Here is a 26,083-nt window from a genome sequence, read left to right as displayed (position 1 = left end):
GTTCTGCTCCATTATGTACTGGAACAGATTTGACTGACCAACTCATATGTAAAAGATGGAGACCCTTATACCTGCTCTAGCCCCTTTTACTCTAGAAGGGCATAAAGGCATAGGGGTGTGTGCCAGGTTAGGGCCACCATGCTCCGGAGATTCCAGACAGTGCTGTGGCCCAAAGGGCAGCCAGTTAGCTAGAACACAGACAGCCCTGGGGGCCTACTTGTTACACCAGGGTTTACACTCAAGGGTTAAATATTCAGCAGCACCTGTTAGTGTGCACCTTTCTTCTGCAACAGGTGAGGCTGTGGAGTGGACCCTACTATGTCAATCAATCAATCCCTCATATACACAAGATAAATAAGTACTTTGAACTTTGCTTGTTTTTGTCAGCATATCAGGATAGCTGAGATGAAACAGGTTTCACCTTCTCACTGGCTTTCTAGGCAACACAGCCACTTTGCCAACACCAGCCTCATTTGAAGTGAAACCTTTTTGAACTCCCCTATTGTGTATCAGGGTTACACATCTGCTCAGCTCAAGCAATTATATATATATATGTGATTCAATTAACTCTTATCTTGAGCTGTCAATATAAACGAGTGGTGTACTTCTTGGATTATGCAGTTCAGCCTTTCCACATGAGCATTTGCTTTGATTTAAAGATGTAAAACAGATGGACTATTTCCTTAAGGAAAACAATGTATTTATTCTTAGGCAAATGTAGACTCAGGTTATCAGTCAAACAGTAGAAAATACCTCCCATGGCTCCTCTCCCCCACTTGTTTAATTGCCATAGCTAATTGCTAATTCCATGCCTCAGAGATAAGAGCAACATATCTAACTTTCCTAGGATACTTTTGTTTCATAACTTTCAACAGTTTGATAGCACTGCTCCTCCTGGTACTAGGCATATGAACCAGCTCAAAGCCAGCCTTGTGTAAACCTAGACCTAAACCAGAAAGGGAACAAAAGAGAAACAGTGTCAGGATAATGTGCAGGGCTGGGCTGAACACTTAAGAGGCTCTTCTAGCTAAGACAGGGGTCCTTAAAATATACACTTTACAGTATCTTTGACAGTTTGTCTCTCCTCTGGTACCATGACCATAGGTGGAGATAGATCTCTGGGTTAACCCACGGGGTGCACTCTGCACTGCAGGGTCCCCAGAAGTACAGAGGCCTTAAGTAGCTACTTATGTTTGGTTTCTGTGTTGCCTTCCAGGCACAATCCTGTGCAGTTGCACTATCCCCTTCAGAGTATCAGGAGGCATCGTGCCTTGGGGAAGCATAATACACTCCAAAGTTTCCAGAATCTTCAGGGCAGAGTGCTTGCCTGATGCACTACTTCAGTGTTGTGCTGCATTTTCCTCTGCACAGCCAGTTGTCTCAGCTGGCCAGTGGCTCCAGCTCCTCATCCCCTACCCACTTTGGATGGCTAGCGATGCAGTGGGCCTTCTATATTCAGAAGATTGCCTGTGTGCTCTTCTCTTCCATGAGAGCGGAGGGAGGTTTTGGTCATTCATCATTTGCATCCCCGTGAAGGGGCTGGTCATAATAGGAGCCTTTGTCTGTATTAGAATTTGCATAGTCAACAGTACTTCCTGCCCAGAAATGCAGCTTCTTAGTTTCCCCACTTTATGTATCTTTAAGGGTCTGGATTACAAAAACCTCCCCCCATAAACGAGACCTGGCAAAGACAAACAGCAAGATAAGGTAAAACAAATGATCATGAACCCTGTCTCTGATTTTCTGACTACCTATGTACAAGCATGCTTACAAATAGCAGCAGTGAAAGATGAGGTACCATTTAACAGATCAGAAGTGAAGAGTTTAGCACACAGAGGAAGGAGACTGATCATGGGAAACACTGTTACCTAAACTTGGGACAAGCATACTTCTAGTAAGGCGAGGTGAATAAGACTGGATATAGCTCACTAGAACAGGCTGTACTCCGAGACCTCCCAGTGCCAGACAGATGTACTGACGATAGCCAGCAAAGAGCCCTCAGAGAGCAATTCCTCCACCCTTACTGGGGTTAGTGTTCAGGTAAACACCCAAGTACTTGCCAGTATTATACAATTGGCTTCAAATGGATTCAAAGCCTGTTAGTAGTCATGATCTTGTGGTCTGAACAAATCCAATCTAAAGCTCCAGTGATAAAGGGCTTGAAAGTACTGCCAGAAATAGCACTAGTTGTGTTGTCTGCTAAGATCTGCACGGCAAGTTTATCATGCCGACAGCGAGTCTTCAGGTTGCGGTATTGCACAATAAGAAGGGCTTACCTTGATGCGTTGTTGTGGCTATAACAGGAGCTGTTGAACAAGAAATATTGGCATGGCCCTGGCACTCAGGTAGCCTAGTACACCACATAGCCAACTACATAAACCAGTCTATCGAGTACATGTTGTAACCATGATTTTAAAACATTTAACGTTAAGGGTTAGATAGTGCATAAATGCACTACCTCTGAGCAACGGGGCATACCACAGTTCTACGGCACTAGAGGCCTTGTGCCTCAGACATACCCCTTGGAGAATGGATTTCTTCAGTCTTCACTCTTGCATGGAGACCCTCCCCCTACCCTTTGCATCCAGTCACCTCCACTGGCCAGCACAGAGCCATGGTTCCATATGCTTCATTTACTCTTACGGGCAAGGGGGTAGCCACTTTTTTCACCCTGCACCAGATGTGTGATCCAGTCAGGTGTGATGCTGCCTCACAAAGGGGGCAGGGCACTGCCTTGTTGGGAAAATAAGGTTATCATGGGCTTGGCCATAATAATCAAGTCATAAGCAGCACATTGTTTAGGGGGCTTGGTCTTGTACCTGTTGAAGTTACCACAGACTCCCATTTACTTCACTGGGAGCCCCTGGTGAGGTACTGATCTGACCCCCAGTGAGGTACTGAGGTAAAGCATAATCTTGCAGGATGCTGGGTACCTGCGACTCCTATTGAGTTCAATGGGAGTTGAGGGCACGCTGCCTTTCTCAGGGCCATGCCCATGATCATCATTCGGATTCCTTTCGGCATGCCAGGCTGGTGTCCAACATTTGCTGTACAAAGACTATTAATACTGCTCAGACCTTTATCTGCAACTTTCCCACAAGAGAGAGACAAACGCCAATAAGAGGTTTATGTTTCCCTACAGACGCCAATGACATATCCAGTAGTTGTTCAGCAAGGACAAAGTTTTCAAACTTTGTAGGTGCCTAATTAGGCACCTACATTCATAGTCTGGCACAAAAAAAAAAACCACACACCACAAGGAGCTGATCACTCTCAGCCTCCCACTGGGATCACCTTTTCAGCAATGGAGTTAGTCCAGTGGCCTCTTTTGTCAGTAGCCTAATTTTTTGAAGTGCCTTTGCTTGGTTTATCAATAGTGGCAAAAATAAGCCCCAACAGCTTATGAGATCAAGAATTCATTGCTTGTGTTAGGCAATGCCTGTATATTAGGTAAGGATTAATAAATGTATAGTATTTTCCTGGAAAACATCACACTAAACAGTCCAGCACTAGACTAAACTAATGGTTCAACTGTCTAGACAGAATTGGAAAGGCAAGCCTCATTCCTGGTCAGCTACCCTGATAAGCTAATAAAAACAAGGAAAGCACTTGAGCTTATGGCTAAACAAGGTAAATAAGCAGGTCTGGAGTATTTATGTAAGCAAATATTCATAGAGGTTATAAAGTTCCATTTTACAACATCTCCTGTCACAGCTGGACAACATGAATTCAAGTGTTGACCAAACATTTGACTTGTAAGCAAGACAAGTTCATGTTCAATCTAAAGTTTGTTTTCCCCAACATGTACTACAGTGTCCTAGTGGCAAATACAATCTGTGGCAATTGTTTTAGATGTGGAGTTCAAAGCATCTGTCTATTACAAGAGGCAAAAGTAGCATCAATAGGAGAGAGAAAAATACTACATTGTAAGTTGTGATCGTATGAGAAACAAGCCCAAAGAGAAGGCCAGTAAATCCAATTAAGTCAATAGGTTGTACTCCTGTGTGCTTTAGTGTATAATTAACACTAGCCCACAGAGAATACAATATTACAGTTCATTCGTGAAGCCCATTATACTACTTTGGTATCTAATGTATCTGTCCATTGTAGTTGAAGCCACAGCGTAGCAATATTTTGCTTCCTTTAATCACCTTACAGAGCTTTACAAATATTAAGGGCCAAGCAGAGTAAGTTAGCATGGCCAGCTCTGTATTTCCCCTAATGGGAGGTCAGAAGTGTTATGCCTCAGGAAGTATAGAGTGGGACTGTGCAGACTGCATCAGAGTTTAGGATGAAGCAGACTATTCCCCTCTTTCTACGATCAGCCAGCTCCATGGGCTGATGCAGGAAGTGTGAGGAAGGGTCCAGATCTACCTCCCTCCATCCCTGTTGGAGAATTTACAAACCAGACTCCATGAAGAAACAAGGGCAGAGCATGGGACTCTCCCAGTGATGTGTTTCTCAACAGTGCCGAGTGGGCCCCAATAAGAATTGGAGCCCCATTGTCTGACTCCCAGCACAACCTCCCTGACCCCATTTATGTTTGGGTGCGTGGGGTGGGGGTAGAAAGAAGGGTAATAGCAGCAGGGAATAGAGGTTGCATGTATTATTTGTATTACTGTAGCACCTTGGAGCCCCACTCATGGGCCAGGATCCCACTGTGGTAGGTACTGGCCAAGCATATAATTTGGAGGCCTTGTGGTTTAAAAGTAATTAGGGACTCATGTGGTGCAGGTGGTGAGGAGAAGGAAGGGAAGGCCCCTTACACATCCCATACCTCTTCTGATCTGCACAAGGGTCAATCTGGACTCAAGTTAGTTTTGACATCCTTTGGAGATATGGAAATATTTTCCTCAGGTAGGGGAATTGAGACATGGAGGTTAAGTTGTTTGGCCAAGGCGGTGGCAGAAGAAGTGAAGCCAGGTCTGACTACTAATGATTTTACTTCAGCAGTGATCAGTACCGGAAGAGCTAAGGTAGTGCAGATCAGGACTGAGCTGCCTTGGCCAAGATGAGTGGCAAAGCTTAAACAGCACTTGCTTAGAGTATAGTTAGCTCTTTCTGGCCATTTCTCCCTCACGTTCCTGGGTGCTAAATTGATCCACAGAATTATTAGAGGGGCAAGGACTAGCCATTCCACTTTAGTGCCAAGCTATACAAATATCTTCAGAAACAGGTGGCATTCCCATGACAGGAATTACAGCATCAGGCTCATTCTGAAATAAGGTATGGCAAGATTTTTGCCTCAGGAGGTATGTTTTTGTGACGGTAGTGGCCAAACATGAAGCATACGTTAGTTGCATTTGTCTACCATAGATCAATTTAATTTGAATAATATGAGGACACCACTTTTTAAAATGGTAAATACACCACATGCATGTAGACTTGCATTCCTTCCAAAAAATCAGTGAGTCAGTTTGAAAGTGTCATAGAATCTCTGGATTCTATCAGTCTATTTTCAAAAAGGCAATGTCTCTTGGTGATAGGTACTACTTTTCTCCTTCCAAATAGCTTTCAATGACTCCAATCACCTGGAAACTCATTTGTTCAAATGCAATAGCTTGTGATCTAACACTCTCCCCCCCACATCCAAGATTTTTTTTTTTTTTTTAAATAAAGAAGACACCTGGAATTATTGTTTTCAAGAGGCACAGAAGGCTGAAGGGAAAAATGGGTAAAACATTCTCCCTCAAAAGAGAGAAGCAGAAAGTAGACATTTACAGATTTAGTAATAAAAACCCATAGCATTTACATTCAGGTATTGTTTGGTATCCAAGTGACTTCTGAAACAAAACCTGAAAGACAACTTTGCTACCCTTAGCCTTCCTCTCACACATGTACATGTTTTCTTATTTAAAGGAATGCCTGAAACTTTGATCACAGGCATATATCAAGTTATTATGACTTGCATCGAACTAGTGTAGCTAATGGGTATATTTTACCAGTAGTCCTGCACTGTTTGCTGTTTTAACTGAAGAAACTGCAACTCTGGTATTTTATTCCAGACCTAGCCTTAGTCATATTAGAGCTATCTATGGGAGACACTGTAAACCTAGTTCTCTTCTCATCTTTTTATTATTATTATTAGGAGTGTAAGAAATACAGCTCAGACCTAGACTTGAGGCAGATTCTAGTGTTGGTGTAAGCAAGCATAACCCAATTCTACTTGGGCCTGCTTATAAGAAGGCTGAATTTGACCCTTGGTTTCTGAGGAAAGATGATCAACATCAGACCAACACTATAGAAAACAGAACTTGGAGACCTCCTTTAAAAGCAAACACCCTTATTTATGCTCTAGCCTTCCAAATGATTACAGCACTTTCCACAGATAAAAACCAAGCACAAACCTTTACCTGAAAGTCTGTGCAGAAGGATGTATTTGATTATTTGCATTACAGTAGTTGCGTAGAGACTTCAACCAAAATTGGGGCCAAGACTGCTAGGCTCCATGAAGACAATTCCTATTCTGGAGATCTTAAATGCTAGACAAAGGGTGGGAGAGGGAAAGGCAGAGGTTACGCTAAGAGATGTTCAAAAAGCCATAGTTGAGAGAGAAGGCTACACTGGTTTAAAAAAAAAAAAACAAAACAAAGCCTGGCTTAGAAAGAAAGTGAAAATTTTACATACATACACACACAAAAACCAAGAGGAAAACAGGGAAGTTGATAACAATTAATGTAATTAAAAGCTAAGCATTGGAGAAAGTTGATAAGTGAAGCAAGAGAACAAGGAGAAATTGTCCTTAATTCTGCTGGCCATAGACAAGGAGGAGTATTCTTTTAAGAATAAAAGGACCCATAACCATAAGTACCTAAATGGGATACAGGAGTTTTATCCTGGAGGACTTTTCAGTCTAAAGAAGGTATAAGAAGTTGGAAGCTGATGCTAAACAAATCCAGACTAGACAAAGCACGTATTTTTAAACATAATTAGCCAATGGATCAACTTACCCAAGGTTGCAGGGGATTTCCCATCACTGGAAGTTTACAAATCAAGATTGGAGTTAAAAACATGCTCTAGTTCAAGCACAGCTATTCAACTTGAAGCAGGAATTATTTCAGGGAAATCCTGTGGCCTGTGTTATGCAGGAGGTCAGATGATCACAATGGTACCTCTGGCCTAAAAACCTATGACTTTGGGCAAGCTCACACTGCAGATCAGTGACAGTGCTGAAAATAGAACTCCGCTCTTCCTGGTTGCCCATCCTGTGTCTTATCTGCCAGGCCACACATATATAGCCCATTGAAAGTCAATACTAAAGTTATTTAGGCACTTTTGAAAATGCCATCTCGTATGTATAAAATGCACTATGCAGAATAATGCCACAAGAATCAATGGAACGTCCGCTCTTAAGTCACTAGGGTGCTTTTGAAAGGGTTACCTATATTTAGCCAAAAGAATTAGCTCTGGAGATGCTTATCCTAACTGTTCATCCCCACTTACCTATATGAGGCCTCTGCATTCTCAAGGAGTGTACTGAATTTTTAATCTCCAAACAGAAATGTTATGCAAACACACCATGCACAAACAGTGAAGCACCCAAATAATACTTTGAGGTGGTTATGTTTCAGTACAGGCTTTAATTGGGAGAACAAACAAAAAAAAAAACCACCCCACGCACCACGACGGACAGCCAGAGAGACCTGTATCACTGAAGTCAACTTCAGAGAGTGGATTTGAATTCATTGAGTGTAAGTGAGGTTTGAGTCTATCCCTTTAGCATTAAAGTTTTCCAAAGTCAAATTCTAGCTTGTCTTATGGGAAGATTGTTGGAGGAAGAGGAATCTGTTCCAAAACAATGACCTAAAGATTGCTTAGTTCTAGTTCTTTGGTATAGTTTAAGAAGTCCTGCATTCAAGAACGTTTTGGGCACTTACCAGCCCAGCCAGAAAGCTGGGGTTAAATGCCCGTAAGGAAGAGCAAGAATGTTATGGGTGGGGCTCCTCCAGCCTGCATAGAATTTCAGACATTAACAATTCCAGCTTTGAAAGGACTCCCACGGGCAAGAAAACACTAAGAATTCATGCATATAATGTTTAGATGGTTTGGGACATTCCATGCAGCATGTTTATGAGTTTAATTACTTATTGCGATTGCTTAACTGGGTTGTGTTCCTTAGATTAAGGTTTATTTGCATGCATTAGAGAACTAGGACTGGTAGGAAAAGGATGCCTAACTCAGCAAGTCTCCTTAAGAGGTTTCATATCATGGCATGGTGGGAAGTGTTTTAAGTGAGAGCGTGCGCAGGTATCTGCAGTATAATGGGTAATGCTGCTGCATGATCTGAACAAGGATGCTAACATAAGCTCCAGGAAAGAAATCACAGGGGCTGAGGGAGGGAAACAAAGCCAAGACAAGCTGAACAGTAGGAAAAAAAAATTATATATATATGTATTATACACACACACACACACACACACACCCCCAAGATGCACTATGTTGGAGGACAGGAGAATTAAATACTCAATATATGGACAAAGGCTTTCTTCACTGCATTCAGCAGGCCCAGCGGTATGAATTTGTGTTTCCTTTGGTTTGGTATATTTATTCTGTATTGACCTTTGCGATCCATCTAGATTTGGAAACAAAACTGTACACTGCACCCACATCTCCAGGGAAGCTTAAAAAGTGAACACATCCCTCTTAGTTTATTTGAAGCGGTTGTAAACAGTAGCTCACTCTCTAGAGTTTGACTTTCACTGAGTCCTTTGACCAAGGCCAGAGGCTGCAGCACTCTTCTCTGCCAAGGTCCCTGTATGTAGCATCAGCTATTAGAGAGGCTTCCAGGAAGAGGGGAGGAAAAAGAAAAAAGCTGTTAGGAGAAGGACGTTATCAAGGTATGACAAGTTTGCAGCTCCATTCCTGCTGGAGTCTCAGTGAAAAAAAAAAAACTTAGATCTACCCGAAATAATGAAGGTTCCACAGCTCCTAAAAAAAGAATGGTTGGGAGGGGGGTGATTATTGGCATGGAACTCAGTTCCACATCTTTGGGATTCTTATCGTTCCTCTCCTGTGTTTCATATCCAGTTTTGGAGAAGTGATCAATGTTTCTGGAATTCCCACAAGGGTCATCATGCCCACCCATCTTCTGATCTCAAAATCAGAGACATTCTAGGACAAAACTCATAAATGTGTTCATGCTTGTTTATAGTTCAGCTGGCACAGTGATGATTATGACTGTAGAGAAAAGGAAACATGTCTGCCTTTCTGCTGATAGTGTTTACATACAGCTGAATCAAAAGCAGCTGCAATAGCCCTGTGTATACAGGCTGCACTAGACTGAAAGTGACTGGACTTTACAATTGTGTAAAATGTCATCCTTTGAAACTGGTTCACTTTTGAACAGAGCAAAGTACATCACATTCATTCAGTTCTATTCATAAATGCATGAGGAACTGGCAGGATTCATTGAGAAAGATGTAATGTATACAAGACCTGCCCTAAATTCAATGAAAGTCAGGACATTGCTCCTACCAAGGCAGATCCAGTTGGTACAGCAACAGAGGAATTGTGTTTCAGTTAGAAGTTCTTACTCCCACTCCAGCTAGGACTTTTGAGAGCAGCTGGATCCTCAGAATATATTATATGCCTTCTCTTGGGTTTAAAGAAAAAGGTAGTAGATATATCCTTGGTGTTTCAGATAGGAATGGGTGATCCACTGTGGATAAGAATGGGCTCAAAAATTTCACCCCAAAACTAGAAACAAACCTAACCCAAATATATGTGAGGTTCAGTATGTTCTTTTCACTTCATTTCCCCATTCTGGGAATACTATGAGAAAAGTCAGTCTAATTTTGGCAAAAAACATGGAGACTAAGTACCAGAACTCAGACTCTCCCTCCCCCCCTTATGGAGGCTTTCAAGTAATTCTTCTGGTAAGCATCCTGTCCAAAGGTGATCTTTTGTAGTTTCTATGTATTGTTTGGCTTTTCTGTGTCTCATTTATTTTACCCCCAAAATTATTTTGAGGAAGAGAAGTATCATGAACCACATTTTAGAGATGTGGAATTCAGTCAGCACCCATAGTTGAGGCCAGATTTTTGGAAAATCTGGTCTCCTAATTAGGTACCTAACTAAGTGGCCAGAATTTCAGAAGTATGGAAAAATATGGGCATCAGTCACAATGGAAGATGCTGGGTGTGGACCATTTGAGAATCTAGTCCTTCATTCAGTGCCTAAATGTGAACAGAGAGTTCTTTTGCGGGAGGGGGGGAGACGGGCGCCTCACTTAAGCACAAACCTACAGTTATATATTATACACACACACACCCTGTTATTTAAAATGTAGGGAAGTTCTCTAAAATTTGCTTTAAAAAAAAAACACACAAAAAAAACCAAAAAAACACTAAGCTTCCATGCCTATCACAAGGTCTTCCAAAAGGAAGAATCTTTAGTGAAGATGACAGATTTACTGAAATAATTTTAGAGTATATAGGCTAATTAATGCCTTAGAACATGCATATGCTGGACATTTATAAAGCAATCATAACCTGCTATGTAAATTAAGATTAAGGGCGACTCCCAAGAGAGGAAGGCTTTTGAGTTATTGCCCATTAAATCTGTGCTGTGCTGAAAGTAGATGCGGGGACCTTGCATGGTGGATTAAAATAAATAAATAAAAATCCAATTTCTTGCTGGTGCTTAAATTGCATGTGCTTATTAGCAATTGCACACACAAAAAACTGAATTTTGTGGCTAAACTTGCTATTTACATGCATAGCTCCATTGGTACATGGAACTGTGGTAAGGGTGTACACAAGTTGGAGCCATAACCCTGTAGAGACTTACATGCATGCTTAGCTTTATGAATTCTGAGTGGCCAAAATTAAGTCAATGGGACTGCTCAGGGATACAGAATGAACGATGCGAGTAAAGTGTTTGAAGAATCAGGACCTATATTTATAACAACTTGACATCACCAAATACAGGACAAGGTACATGTTTTGGTGAATGCCAGGAATTATATTAAATTACATGAAAACCTATGTTAGAGGAACATTAAAAACTTAATGTCAAGCAGTCAAAATTTAGGTAGTGATCACATTAAAGGTTGGCTGAGCTCCTTGGGCATTATGATCACTTTAAAATGATCACCTTAATACAGGAGCCCTGCCTCATTCATACAAAAAAAAAAAAAGCCAAACACCCAACACCCCCCACCCCAAGTTAGCCTGAGGCAGACATCCAGCATGGAAAAATTGCTAAATTAAAGTTCAACAAAGTTATAAACAGCTGGAGAGGGTCTTATTGTGGAAAGTATTGTGCAACTTTGTAGGTGGTATGTATTATCTGCCTAAAATTCATATGCAGAACAAAGATCCCCATCAGCCCACACCATAGGCAGCAGGAACCTGGCCTGGAGTATCATGAATTCATAGTTTGGTTTAGGGATTCACTTCACTTAGTCAGGCAACATAAGAAGACGCTTTCTTTTAAAACCTTTTGACAAACTCCTTGAAGAAAAGGTATCCTCTCAAAGACAGAGCACTGAAAAGTTTAACAACTCTTATAGATCAGTTCTTCAGAAACCACAATGCTTAATATGCACCAGTCCGATGTGTTTCCCTAGTAAAACAGGATTATCTGACACCATAAACGTTGATAGAAGTGACGCGGTGGGGGGGAGAAGAGGGAAGAGATAAAAGTTCTTTGAAGAAACTTTGGCACAGTACTTAGGATCTATAGGCTAGATCCTCAGTGGATATAGGTTGATGTAACTGAATATTAAAAACAAAAATTATGTGGTCAAAAAGAATCATGTGCTCAAAAATATAAAAACCCTTATTTTAACTAAGAATATAAACATTTTTCCTCCTTGGGTCTCATTTAGCCCTGTAACAAACAAATCTTGGGTGGTATAAGTTACTGTTATACAGAGAGTAGGGAAGTTAAATTCAGAGCCAATTTGAGTTGTTTTGATTCACTTTGTGCTCTGGAATTGATGTTCACCATGCCTTTTATGCAAAAAGCTCTCTCTGGTTTTACTGTTCCACAATTAAGCAAAACATTTGCTTCTTGCATTCAACAAGCAGAATGGAGAAGCAATGATGTAGGGCTTGGATGATTACTGTACATATGTAGGCTATATTCAAGTCAATGGCAAAATTCCCTATTGACTTTAATGGGTCTAAACATTTGGTCTTGTGTCTTGATGCTGCTGCAGTTGCATTGAGAAAAATAGGCAAAAATTTCCAATATAGAGGTTATTGGATGGTTGAAGTTCAAAGATGAAGCCAGTTGGACCAGTTCACAAGATGAAACCTGTTCATTTGCTCCAGAGTTGCTTACAGTTATGCTGCTGTTTTGTGTTCTTGACAAGCGTGTGTTAATGAAGTACAAAAGGAATGATGTAACACAGCAAGGGTCCTACAGTTGAGGCATAGGAATATTAACCTTGCCTAGCAGTTTCTCTTTAGTAGTAGTATATGCTTGTTTTCTCCTTAAATTGAGGAGTCCAGAACTTTGCAATGCCTGTGTCCTGTCAAGTACCCTCTAGGTGAGGCCAAACTTGGTACTTTGACAAGCAACCTAATGTCTTGTCACACAAGGCAACTGTGAGAGGCCTAGTCTCTTAGAGAGGACGACATTCAGGGTGGACAATTCACATTGCTACAATGCTGTGGAGAAGCTTGTCCTTGGTGACTTTTGGAAGGAGCTTCTTGACTATGTCCATTACTCACCTATGGATTCACTATCCAGTTTCCAGTGGTAAGTATGGCATACCACAACAATCTGCCAACAGGGCAATTGGATGATGTCTCAGCAGAGGTTAAAATGGCAACTGAACAATCCTCTACCCCTTGGAGATTGTAGCTTCAGCTCTGTGTCAAAACATTAGTGTGGCGAAGTTCTGCAAATAGAGAACCTCATCATGTAGGGCCGTCAATCCAGCACCTCCCCACAGCATTGAATTCACTAAAAAGTGACAAAAATTTGTCAGGTGTGAGATTTATCAACACCTGCATTTCTTTGTCGTGGGAAAAAGAAGGACTGTTGAGACTTTTCTTATTATTTGCATGGGTGCAGGGTCCATCATATGCACGGTCTTGACCAAGACTCGCTGTGGTAACAAATTAGGTTAAGTGCAGATACTCATGTTATTACACTTCGAAGAAAAAAAAGTCACTTTTAAGGTCTGAATTAAACTAATCCAATAGAGAGTATTTGGATACAAGATGTTGAATGAATTGGTGCCATTTGGAATGCTGGGAGTACTAACTGACATTGTACTTCAGAGTGTGGGAAGTTTATCCTAAAAACAATGCCTTTTGTTTTGGCAATATATAAAGCACAGGGAAAGGCATTGATATTGAAGGAAACTATTTCAACAGAGGTGCCAAATTTCAACCTCCAGTACGACAAAGATATAATCGAGCTAGAGACTCTGCAAATATCTTTCCCGTCCAAGAGCACATACTTGGCAGGCAGCATTCCTTTCTCTAACAGAGAGTGTGAATTCATGATAAAGAAAGGACAGGCTTTTTTTTTTTTTTTTTTTTTAAAAAAAGGTGAACAGATTTTTCCACTGATATGAAACTGGAGCTTTGAAAACTTGGTCTGAATTCTAAAAAAAACAAATGGAAGTGTGGGGGTGTGAAGCTGCCCAAATTTGAACTAAATACCAGCCCTTATAAATTCCAAAACATTCAGATAAGTACTATATTTCAGTTAAGTGTGCCTCCTCTGTGCTTTCTGCTTCCCACTGGAAGCAGAAGTGCTGAAATACCACAAGCATGGTAATCTACTAATATTTTGCACTTCTGTTGTACTTTCCATCCACAGATCTCAAAGAGCCTCACAACCCCCCCCCCCCCCCCCGCGCACCCTTGTCCTCAGTTGATAGATGGGGAAATTGAGCCATGGGGAAGTTAAATGGCTTGCCGAAGGCCACAAACGAAAGCGGTGACAGAACACGTGACTCCTATTGGTTCAAGCATGGTAACAGATCACATTCCCTGTTCCCACAGTATTTACAGCTCAAATGGAAGTAGGCACCATCAGAAATCTCACATGGAGAAAGCCTGTCCTTGGATATTATAAACTCACTGGTAGAGACCTAAGAGTTTCAAAATAGGTGTTGAAACTTTGGTTTCTTTACAAAACCTTAAATGCAAACCTGGGGAGCTTTTAGAAGAAGTGATTGGAAAATGTATTTAAAGACTTAAGTGTGAATATTTTTGCCTCAGGAACTTAACGTTACCTAACTAAGTGGCTTGATTGACATGTGATGAGTATTCATAGCTCCCATGGATTTCAAAGGGCAGAGTTTCTGCACAGGGCTGCGGGCTTGGGTCCTTGCTTTGCAAATATAGGATGTATAAAGGATGCTTTAACCTCAAGAATGATTACATAATTAAATGTATGCAGCATTGTTCAAGGGCTATTAGCCAGGGAAGGTGTCCCTAGCCTCTGTTTGCCAGAGGCTGGGAATGGGCCACAGGGGATGGTTCACTTGGTGATTACCTGTTCTGCTCATTCCCTCTGAAGCACCTGGCATTGGCCATTGTTAGAAGACAGGCTATTGGGCTAGATGAACCATTGGTCTGACCCAGTATGGCTCTTCTTATGTTGTTCTAGCCATAAGTTTAGCGTAAGTAGTTAGCACATAGCTGAAGGTACCATTCAAGGTGAAGTGGGGCTCCTCCACCCTCACAAGGTCACAGCCTGAGCCCAAACATCTACACAGAAATTTTTAGCCCTGCAGTCCAAGCCAGCTGACCCAGGCCAGTTGCAGGTTTTTTTATACTGTGTAGACATACCCTGTGTGTCTTACGTTGAAATCACTACCATGGACTCAGTCCATACCAGAACAGAGTTACATAACACATGGGTCTGATCCTCAGTCCATTATAGTCAATAAGAGTTGAGAGTACTCATCACCTTGAAGGAACCAACCCATCACGAGCTAACTGCGATCATAGCTTCTCTTCATAGCTCTGCCAATGGACCTCACTCCAAATTCACACCACCAGAGGACTGTTTATACATTGCAGGCCCAAGACTAAAACAATCATGACAATTTTAGATTTGGATATTTGTCTAAAAAGGAGGAAGATCCAAATCCTCAAAGGTTTTTAGGCACCTAAATGGCATTTATTCCAATGGAAGCTTGTCACCTAAACACATTTATGATTAGACCCAAGGCATGTGAACATCAGATCTATGTCCATTTGTAACCTAAGCAAAGGGACTCCAGAGGAGAAAAGCTAATGCTTTTACAAAGCTGCGAACAATAGTTCAGGCTCATTAATATTTTATTGTTATATTCAAATATTCCAGACTACAGTATGTAATTTTTGCCTTTTAGTGAGACAACATTAAGTCAAATGACTTATTCCACAAATGAATACATTTTATATAGTTCAAAGCCAAAAGTCAAATGCAGCTGGCACAGGGTCATTTAAGTTATACTCCCCTGTACCAGCCACACCCCTTTTGCTGCAGGGGACACATACATGACACCTCTATGGAGCCCCAGCCAATAAAAAAAAAAAAATCTCTATGAGGAAGGTACCTCTACCACCTATCCTTCCTCAGAGATTTTTTTTTTTTTTAAATCAGCTTATGGCTGGCAATCCATAGAAATCTCATGGGCTGAGGCTGCAGAATGGATGCACTGCATCAAACATTGCCCTGGTTGTAGAACCAACCTGGCTGTAGAACCAAAACCAGTTTGGCCACTGGTGCAAACTATTTGGCTAGCTCTGCTCCCCTACACACTCCTGGTGATAGGAAGATATTCTCTGCTGTCATGAACTCTCTTCCCCCAACAGATTTTCCATGTCAGGAGCACTTTGCCAGGGCTTGAGCAAATCTTGGGGAACTTGCCCATAGTTTTAGTGGATTGCATCAAGTATTAGTGAAGTTTTGAAGGAGTAATATAGAACTGGATCCTGCTCCTACTGAAATCAATGGGAGTTTTGCCATGCCTTTTAGAAGGGAAAGATCAAGTCCATGAAGATCCCAGGGGGAATCAAAATCTGATTTGGAACTGGGCTGCTACTGCTTGTCTTGGGTTATTATTCTGCTTCTGTTCTGGCTGGTGTTTGTACACATATAAACACACTTGTGCTAGGTCTAGCTGCTAAATAAAAGCCCATAGGGAGCTGCTTGTTATGTTCACTCTTCCTCTTCCCTTTTTGTGAAGCTTTCAATCTTGTGCCCCCAGCAGAGACTGGGCAGCATCCCTGCAAGGCTGCTAAAAAGCTTAGCTGGTATGTTCACGGGTGCATGAAAGAGTGTTATTAATATGCCCCCTGGGCATCTCTGAGGGCCTAACAACTGCTACAGCCTGGATTTTCTCAGTTACACATGGATTTTACACAAATGTTAAATTCTGGATCCTACTAATTAAGTCCTCGCTTTTTCAGAAAAGGCTTATTTCTTTCAAACAGCTCATTTGCTATCCTTATTGAAGAGCCTGTGGCCCTAATTATTTGTACTCATCTCACCTGGGAACCGATGGTGAGCTATTAGACACACCCTCCAAACATTGGATGGAGTCTTTACTTTCTAGAAAGTAGAGAATGTACAGTAATGTGAGCAATGTTACATGGGTATTGCACACCAGTAGTGGGGACAGGGGTTTTCCCCTCTCTTTTCCTCTGACCTATTCAGAGGATTCAGTTCTTAGCTGGTTTTAAAATACTCTTCGTGAAGGAGCTGCTAAACATTAAGGCCCAGATTTTAAGACATCTTCAGGCATTGCTGCACTCAGCATTGCAGCATCTGATTTAGGAATCTAAAGCTCATTTTCAAGAGAGATTTAGGGTACTTCAGAGTCTAAATATAATCAAATGTGGATGGAATTTAAACTCCCAAAAAATAAGTCAGATGCTGCAACACTGAGCGACGATTAACACCTTTAAAAATCTGGGCCTAAAAAAAACCTATCATGGCTTTTCAGGCAGCAGTTCCCAATCTCCAAAGTTGCTACTAATTTCATTTATCTCAGTACTTGTTTTTTAAAAAAAAAAAAAAAAAAAAAAAGTACAGACCCTTGCACTTTGTGTGGTGGGCCAAGGACTGAAGAGGGGGAGGGTTTGGAGATTCTACACTTGTGCCTGTGACTGAACAGAATAGAATGGGACAATGAAGAGGTGTGGTGATGGTGATGAAGGGGAGGGTCTATAATAAGAATAAGGACAAAAGAAACTATTCAGAGTATCTGTAACTGGACTGACAGAGTTAAAGAATTTGTAGCCAGGGTCAGGTGTGGTGAGAATGTCCTGGGAGTGTGGATGGAAACAGCCCTTAAAAATATTGACTGTAGTGGCTAAATAGTCTCAGAACAGCTCCACTGAACTCCTAATTTTGAATGAAACAATACCTACATTCTTGGCACTTCAGACCCCCTCCCTATTTACTTCCTATAAAAAAGGGACTCTCAAATTCCTTCTGCAGGAAGAATATTTCTGAAGTGCCTGAACCATAAGGTGAGCCAGATCTGGCCTCAAAGTCTAGATAGAGCCCAAACACACAAGCTCTTCACCCACACATTCTTCACAGTGAGCTACTGGCTGAAGTTTCATAACAATTTGTGTTTGGTCTCATTCAAGGCTGTTTTAGTCAGGATGAGGGAAAGGCAAAAATATTGTCCCCCACCCCCTCTTCACATGACAGTTGACAAAATATGACATCATCAGTGCCTTAACAGTCTAGGTCTAAGAGAAAGAAAGGCATGGGTGTGGGCAGAACTCCCAATCCTCCTGCACTGAGGTCAGACTGTGTTGACAACTTTATGATTCAGTACATAGAAATACTTGTTAGTAGAGACAAACAAGCATCTACGGTAAGATGAATGTTTTCCTTTGCAACTAATGCAGTGCTATTAGTCATCCCACTCCAACAGGAGGAGGATTGCTCTCTTTGGGGTACATACTGATTCAAGTCATACAGATGACAACTATGGACCAACTTTTAAATATGACCACAGATGGCAATGTGTCTCCAGTTTTCTTGGGTAGTACATTACGTAACACCATTGAGATCTACTGGAGCTACACAAAGAAGGAATGCCTTTTGGCTTTCCAGTTAAGATTAGGGTCTGCATTAGCTGAACCGTGTAAAATAACTAACAAGGTTCCAACACAGAACTCTGAACTTTTGCTAATGTGATCCACAACCAGCAATTGTGAATAATGAGAAAGACAAGGAGTACTTTTTTCCTTGCAGGTTAAGCGTAGAAAGTATTTTGGTCAGATTTCCTGACAGTGTAGACATGCAATTGGTTGTACAGTTATTGTTCACACAAATTAGCACTTGCATATGCAAATAACTAATGAAATCCTTTTGCATGCAGTGTCACTATAGTTTACATGTGCAGTCCTAGTAAATATGCATGTCACTCAGACCTTGTCAGTGCCAACTGGCAAAATGTTTGCTGTTCTGTAACCGTACCCCGACAAACTCACTGCACACAACAAATTGCCATCATAGTATTTATCTGTAAAGAATGTCATATGAGATCTTAAATGAAAGCCAGGATCCTGCTGTTCGTTAATATTATTTTTAATCATCCATATATTTCACAAGTTATGACTATATATAACTTTAGTTAGTATCAAGCATTACCACCCAACACAGGTGAAAAACTGGTGTTGCCAGACAAAGGGATATATATGTATATATTCACCAGTCTGTCTAGGTTCACATGTAGAGTAAGCATGGTGAGCCAAAACACCGCAGAGCCCCATTTACAATCAATCAGTGGAGGGATAGGAAGTCAACAGGAAAAAAAGAGCCATGTCTAGAGATGCACTTCAAAAGTTTTCTGGATTTGTCCTGGTGTTATAAGACAACACCCTGTTCTCCATCAGAGAGTAAAAAGGAACAGAGCTTTTTGCATCTGTGGATCCCAGCCAGGGGGAGTTGGGGATGCTGGGAGATTGTTTTAGGTGAGAAACTACTTCATAAGGATTTTAGCCTGTTAAAGTTAAGTTTAGACTCTAAGGAGTTATACTTTTTATGTAACCATTTCTTTTCCTGTTATCCTTACTCAATCTCTCAAGTCTTAGTCTTTGATAAAAAGCATGACTGCTTCACTATAAATACATCTCTGTGTTGTGACGTTATAAAGGGACCTCAAATGGCTGACTGGACAGTTGTAGGAGACCCACCATGCACAGCGAAAAAAGAAGATCACTTTGTGGATTTAGCTTAAAGCTCCTGACTGACTTAAATAAGTGATATAGCAATTTAAAGGTCTCACAATACTGCATTAAGACAGAGACCAAAAAAATTGCAGGATTTTAAAAGCTTCCGGGTAGTTTTATGGCTTATAACAGTGAGCCAAATTCTGCAGTATCAAATGAAACAAAGCTCTCATTCACTTCTATATCATTAGACATAGTCAGATATAAATAAAATCTCTGGCCCCCAAGGCCTATGCTGACTACTGCAGGGTTGCTGGTGATTTATTATGGAGTTTTTTTGCCACTTTCCGAAGCATTAGGTTGTCCACCCAGAATTCCAGACATGACAGACCAATGATCAGATCCACTATGGCAAACGCTTATGCCCCTATGTTTTCTCTAGCTCGCCCACTTTGGGCAGCACAGCTTTTATTTAGCTATGTACATCCTCTGCTTTAAAAGAAAAAAAAAAACAAAAAAAACATTTGAATCACCTCAAACAAAACTCTTCCGCTTCACTTTGAGCGCAGTTTTTGTTTCCTTTTCCTGATCAAATTAGAGTTTGAATTCAGGGGCAGCAGCCCAGGTTTCTCTGTGCTCATTCAAATATTTCCAATAAACTGTAAAACATCTTTGTTTTGAGTTCAAAAATCTTTTCAAAATTTAAGCTAAACCACCAATTCTCCAAGCAGAATGCTTTCCCCTCACCTTGTTTTAATTTCCTTAGAGGAGGAGTCCCATAACACACTGGGCGAGACATCAGCAATAACTAAACCCAACAGTGATTGAAGAAAAAAGAAAAAAAAAAATCAAATTTTCAAGGCCCTTGAACAAGCCCCAAAGAATTCCAGACTCCCATTCGTAGACTTGCTCAGACTGGCAGTGTGAGACTGCCGAGCCAAATTAATAGTTGACAGTAGCTCACCCTGTGCCCAGAAAAAGTGCCCTTCTCACAATTCAGGAAATTAAACAGCTGTCTAATCCAAAGACATTCGTGTGCCTTTGAACATATTCTATTATTCAGACAGATTGATGCAAGATAATTTTTTTGGTATTATGTAACTGCATTTCCCTTTAAGTGTAAACTAGCTGGGGCTTTTTTCCTTTTACTGTTGTGTTTGGTTCCAATTCAGGTGATAGGAGACAGACAACTTATCAGAACAATTACAGAAGATAAGGAGATAGATCATTGGGTCAGTCGATTCAGGGAGTTTTAGCCCTATTTTGACCCATCAGATGCAACTGTGCAAAGACATGTGAACATGACACCACATCCCTGTAATGCAGAGCAGATACTCATGCAATGCTTGTCACACATTTAAATGAAGTCCAAAGTTGCTGATGATATCTTCTTTCAGCAATGACAGCTCTGTATAAAGCTTTATCTTTTGGAAAGACTCTGACAAGTTTCTGCATCCAGAGTGCAAAATATCCCCTCTGTGATCCACAGCTGTGCAGCATCATTGTCCATTCTCAAATCACATATGAAGAACTTCTGGGCAAAAACAGCCTAGTGCAGAGATTGTCACTCATAGTATATACTCACACTGGGCAGTAAGGGGAGATAAGTAGTCCCCTTGTTCTCCTGCATACGGTATCCACATCATGAGTTGCAGCATGAGGGAAGAGTAGCTAGAGCTGGCTGGAAAACAGATTTTCTGGCCCAGGAAAGGTTTCAAAACATCTCAAACTTTTTTTGGACTAGCCACCCTGAGTACAGATGCACCATACCTCAGGGGTAGATACTCAGGACTTGTACCATGCGACACTGCTGTGTGTGCTACCACAGCTGTGCTATGATTTTCAGCATGCTAGCTCAGAGGAGAGCTAATGCAATTATGGCTACATGAGCTGGGAATCACATCCTTAGCTTGTAGCGCAGATGCAGCCAAAGAGTGAGCTTCGTCTTCTGGCCTTCCCTAAGAAGGGCTCATTTCTGGGCATCAGAGGAAGTATTCTTGGATGATCAAAAGCTACCGCTAAATTTTTTGCCCCATATACTTCAGGTTTTGCTGTCATTGTGTGGTTTCTGCTAGGGATCGTTTCAGGCTGTGGGACTGCACCCCATGTGGAAGCAATGGCCCAATGACATTCTGGCAATAAGGGGCTTTTAAAAAATTATATATAAGCGTGCTGTACAGTGAGTGGAACCAGTGTTACTAGACTAGCAATGCCAATGACGGTCATCTCAGCCAGGCAGCATTCCAACATGCATCAGGTGGGAATGAAAGATGGGGAGTTGATGACCACATGGAGGACAGACAGCAGCAGAGTTGGAGGGGGAGAGGAAGAGGATGAGGATGGGAGGGAGAAGACACCACAGATCAGTTAGACGTTCAGGGCTAGACTCCGACTGGTCTTTGGGAGGGTTTACAGAGGGCAAACCAAAAGAGCTGCCTCTCCCCAGGAGCTTGGTGCAATGGCCCGTCACAGCCATAGTCCCGGAGCTCAGGAGAGCACAGTAGCGTGCACCCATGGGGTTACATTGCACCAGCGGGAGCAGGTAGGGCAGTGAGAAAGCAGGGCTGGGTCCCAATCTCAGAGGGAAAGGAGGTGCAGGGGTGGGAGGAAACAGCTTGCACAGTGCTTTTTTTTGGAGAGATCCCTGCCATTGGTCTCAATGGTGCCACTGCTGCTCAGCACTACTCCAAATAGTGTGAGACTGACATGGCTCCCTGAGACTGATCCTCATTTCCTGTATTAGAAGCCAGGAGAGGGATTTTTGGGGAGTTGTTCTCTGCAAGGAATTGCTCATGGAAGGTTTTAGCTGGGGATGGTAGGGGTGCCACCCATTTCTCCCACCTCAAGGCCTCAGGACCTGCCACCAAACCTGGTAGATTCCAGGGTGGCTACAGCCATCTGCACAGAGGCCCTGAGACTCAGCACCCATGCTAGTCAGTGGGTGTTGCCCCCACCAGCTCCTGGGGGAGCGGGGGGCGGGGGGGGGGAGGAAACCATGCTACCAGGGTTGTTGCCATTAAGTAGTGAGGTAAGAAGCTGTTATTGTAAAGAAATCCAAAATGTGCTATTTTGACAAAGCAGAAACCTAGAGATGCATGTGATCTCATTTCAAGGAGGTGGTTTCCTTTCTTTCCCTAGTTATGCTGCCATGCAGGTGTAAAAAATAAAGCCAAAAAGCACCCAGTTCCCTGACAACATACACCATATATCTTTTCTCTGGAGACTAACAGCTCTTAAATTCAGTTTTAAGTCAGGAGTCACAGTGGGATGGTGTTCAGTTGTTCTAACTCAAAGAAAAGAATGAAAGTAGCCTGGGACTTCACTTCCTGAGTAAGGGTGATAAAGTACTGAAAATTCCCCAGTCTCAAACAAACAAACCTCCCCCAAACAAAAACTCCACCCACCCAAAGGGTCTCTCTAAGGTAATCTAAGTCTCTAGTAGAGGCTGATGGTCAAAGCTGTGATATATATCAGTTTAGAATAGATAAGAACTAGTAATTGGTTTTGGCCAATTGAAGTTTTACTGAAGTAAATTTTCTCAATACACATTTTCCTGTCAAAAAGCTTTATATAGTTCAATTCTTGTATTAAAGTTCCCTATGGATTTTTTCCATGTACTTAGTGCATAATGTTTTATATTACACATAACAATACACTTATTTTGTAACAGTCCTTCCTTCTGTGTCTGCTGTTCATGCACTGGATCCAGAGCCCATGTAAGTCAATTGATTGCCCCCACAACCCATCAACTTCAGTGTTCTTTGGATTAGGCCCAGAAAGGGATGGAAGTAGTCCAATACCATCACACTAAGAATTCACTTCTATAAGTCATGGAAGGTTAGTGGAAACCATTCTGAATCCTGATCACTACAGTGTGATTCTGCAAAATTCTGAGCATGCTTTCCCTGAGCCAATACAGCACCCAAGAACACCTACTTACAATTAAGCAGGAGTAGTTCTATTGACATTAATGAGACTACTCACATGCTTAAAGTTAAGCATGTGCTCAGAGCTTGAAGGATCAAGCCCTGTTAGCATGCATACCACTCTAAGCCACCACTCCATCACAGGCTTCTTTTGGGGTAGCTCCATACAACCCCTTACGCTGGACACGGAGCAAATATTACACACAAAATTGGGCAAAAATGTAGAATTGAAATCTTCCACTATCTGCAGCTCCCTGGTGTATAAAAACCTCTCTCCTCCCACTTCTAGCACATAAGACTTTTTTTTGAATATGTAACTGAAGCCTTGGAGAAAAATGAGAAGAAGATCTTTGCACGAATGTACAATGTGTGGACAATTAAGGAAGTGGCAATAAGGGGGAAAAGCGTTCCTCCTATAATCCAACTCTACCAAGGAAAGGAACAAGACCAAACCCATTTTTAAACGGATTTCCACTCTACTGAGGAGAGTGAAATCTAAAATTAAACTCCCTCCTCATTGTAAGACAGCCCAAGGTGAAAGTTTCTAAAGAATCTCAACTTTCAGAAGACATCATTCCCAGCTTTTCCATCATGCATTTAGGCATCAAGTTTTGTCAGGCAAGCCTTCCACTGCTAGATAACTAGCTCAAAAAGAGATTTGGAAAGAGTCATTAATTGCACCCACCAAGGCTATTCCTCCATCTGCTTAGGAGATAAATGACTACATTGAATAGGAAACTAAATTCCTTCCAGAATCTGGCTTCTTTCCATTGTGTGCAGGTAAGTTATCTGCCTTCAAGCTAGGGGAGTAACAAACTACACTCAGTTTTATTTATTGACCTGCACATTTTTTATTTTTTTTTTAAAAAAAACCATACACACACTGAGCTGGGCACCAGGCCAGCACTGTGGGAGCGAAGGGTCAGACCCTGGAGAGAGCAGTTAGCTACCTTGTGCCAGAGTTGTGCTCCCAGTACTTTGAGTGAGCATTTTGGCAGTGGCCAAAGACGCTACAAGAGGTGAAGGGAAATGGGGGTTTTGTTACTAAAGATCTACCAAAATAGGCTACCTACCACTTTGTTAAACTCCATAGGCTACCTTTCTGATTGTCCTCTCTGAAGTACACCGATGGTGGAACGAGTCACAAGGTGGCTGAAAGCAAATCCTACAAAGTGACAGCAGATTAACTGTGTCCTTTGGAAAAACATTACCGTCTCCCCAGCCAAGAGGGTAAGTTAACACCTCCACTGGCATTAGCACAGGAAAGATCAAGGTGACACCACAGAGAGTCTGTGTTCAGGAAGAAATTGCATTGATCTATTTAGAGGCTTTACTTAGCTAGAGCCACTGGCGGAGGGGGGAAAGGCACATCAAAATTTATAACATACTAGCCACTCCTAACCTTGCTAGGCGAGTGGTGCGGGGGGGAGAGAATATACAAAGCAGAAGGTGCAAATAAAGTTACAACTCACCTTTTGAATTCCTGGGCTCAGATCCATTACAAGCCTCGTCCTTTCTTTCCCCCTTCCCTTTTGTCAAGGTGTCAGCTCTCTCGGTGCCCTACAGCAGGGTGCGACAGGCTGTACTCCTGGCAGCAGCCGGTGAACGACCTCTGCTTGTAAAGGGCTGTGGGCTAGAGTAGTGCTGGTTAACAAGGCTGCCGCTCAAGCCTTCTCCCCTGCCTGCGCGGGGCCTCTTTAATTGGAGGCTACAGCTCCCTCTAAAACGCTGTCAGCCAATCCGAGGCGGGGCTCCAACTTTTCCGTCCAATGCCGGAGTGAGACTCGATCCTCAGGTTCTTGCTCTCACTTTCACCCCTGCGGGGGCAGGGGGCGGAGTAGGCGGCACCCAGACCCAGCTGTTGAGAGTTTGCTGCACATCTGTCCCGCGCAATCGCAAGCAGGGAGGCTGGAGCCTGAATCACATCTCCCCCTTTAGCCTTTTTCCTTTAAAGGAAGAAGGAGGGGGAAGGGGAGAAGGAAAGCAACGATCTTGGGAAACCAACTCATTCACAGAATCACAGCAAAAGGGAGTGTGGGTGTTTAAACAAGAGAATCCAGGGCACTTTTAGTCCTTTAAATCTGGAAATTAAACCTGCTCTGCCCTCTCCTCCCCTCCTTCAATCTCACACTGCGCCCCCCCCCCCACTTTGCAATAACCAAGGTGTTGATTTAAACCAGACTATTATCTTCCAAGCCAAGCTAATATTTTCTTGCACTGGGGTGTGTTTGAGAGAAGGGGGGCAGGACTGTGAGCTCTGAAAGGGTTGTAGGGGTGATATATGATTTGTTAGAACCACAGTGCAAGGGCAAGTTATTAAAATATTTGACAGTGAATAGGCATCCTTCAAACAAAGACTCTTTTTTTTTTTTTTTTTTTTGAGCTGCTAGTGCCATAGGCTTTAGCACTGGGAAATGCTAGAGAGGTGGGGTCTCATAGGTCTTGAATCAGGCAGAAATGTGTTGGGTCAGTTTATCACAGTGGACAGAGATCAAATATATTAGAAGGGCAAGGGTCTAAAAACATGATTCCCTTGTAATTGTTTTGTTGGAGGGTGGGGGAAGCCCCAGTGCAAGATAATGGAATAAACATGACATTTTGACATGAAACTGCAGGATCTTCCTTAATGCCCTCAACAAGAGTTCATTCCTGCTCTTTCTTTTGCAGTGATTTAAACACAAAGCCCCTTTGTCCAGATGAAAGTCAAAGTGGATTTCATACACCTGTGTTTTCAGTTTCCTCACTTCACCCTTTTGCCCTGCTGTTTCCCATTTCCTAATTGGGGTCTAGCTCTAAGCTGCTGAAAAACACAGACAAAATGGGAAGTCCAGTCAAAGAGCAGGATCTAGTTACCTTGTTGTGTTCGGAAATAAAACAGGCATTTCAGCAGTGAAGAAAAATAACTGATCAGGGCTGAACGGTCTCCCTATTACATGTTCAAATGTATCTCGTGAAAAGTTTAGAAACAGCTAACTGATGGGCTGTGGGCAGCTGTTTCTAAACTTTTCACGAGATATATCTGAACATTTTAAAATTAATCTGGAATAGAAAAGGTATGGGAGA

The 26,083-nt window shown here is 42.0% G+C and overlaps 1 protein-coding gene across 2 annotated transcripts in view; it reads right to left on the bottom strand.

Moving 5' to 3' along the window:
- Nucleotides 1-24,903, bottom strand: part of LMCD1 (LIM and cysteine rich domains 1) — a 67,347-nt gene extending 42,444 nt beyond the window's left edge. For both annotated transcript variants that reach the window (XM_074957551.1, XM_074957550.1), the window contains exon 1: nt 24,493-24,903. In XM_074957551.1, the coding sequence (XP_074813652.1) occupies nt 24,493-24,519 (27 nt within the window). In that variant the 5' untranslated portion in view covers nt 24,520-24,903. The remainder of the gene's footprint in view (nt 1-24,492) is intronic.
- Between the last annotated feature and the right edge of the window lie 1,180 nt (nt 24,904-26,083).

This window comes from Natator depressus, chromosome 7 (assembly GCF_965152275.1).
Source record: "Natator depressus isolate rNatDep1 chromosome 7, rNatDep2.hap1, whole genome shotgun sequence".
Lineage (NCBI taxonomy): Eukaryota > Metazoa > Chordata > Testudines > Cheloniidae > Natator > Natator depressus.
This window is presented reverse-complemented; position numbering and strand designations above follow the sequence as displayed.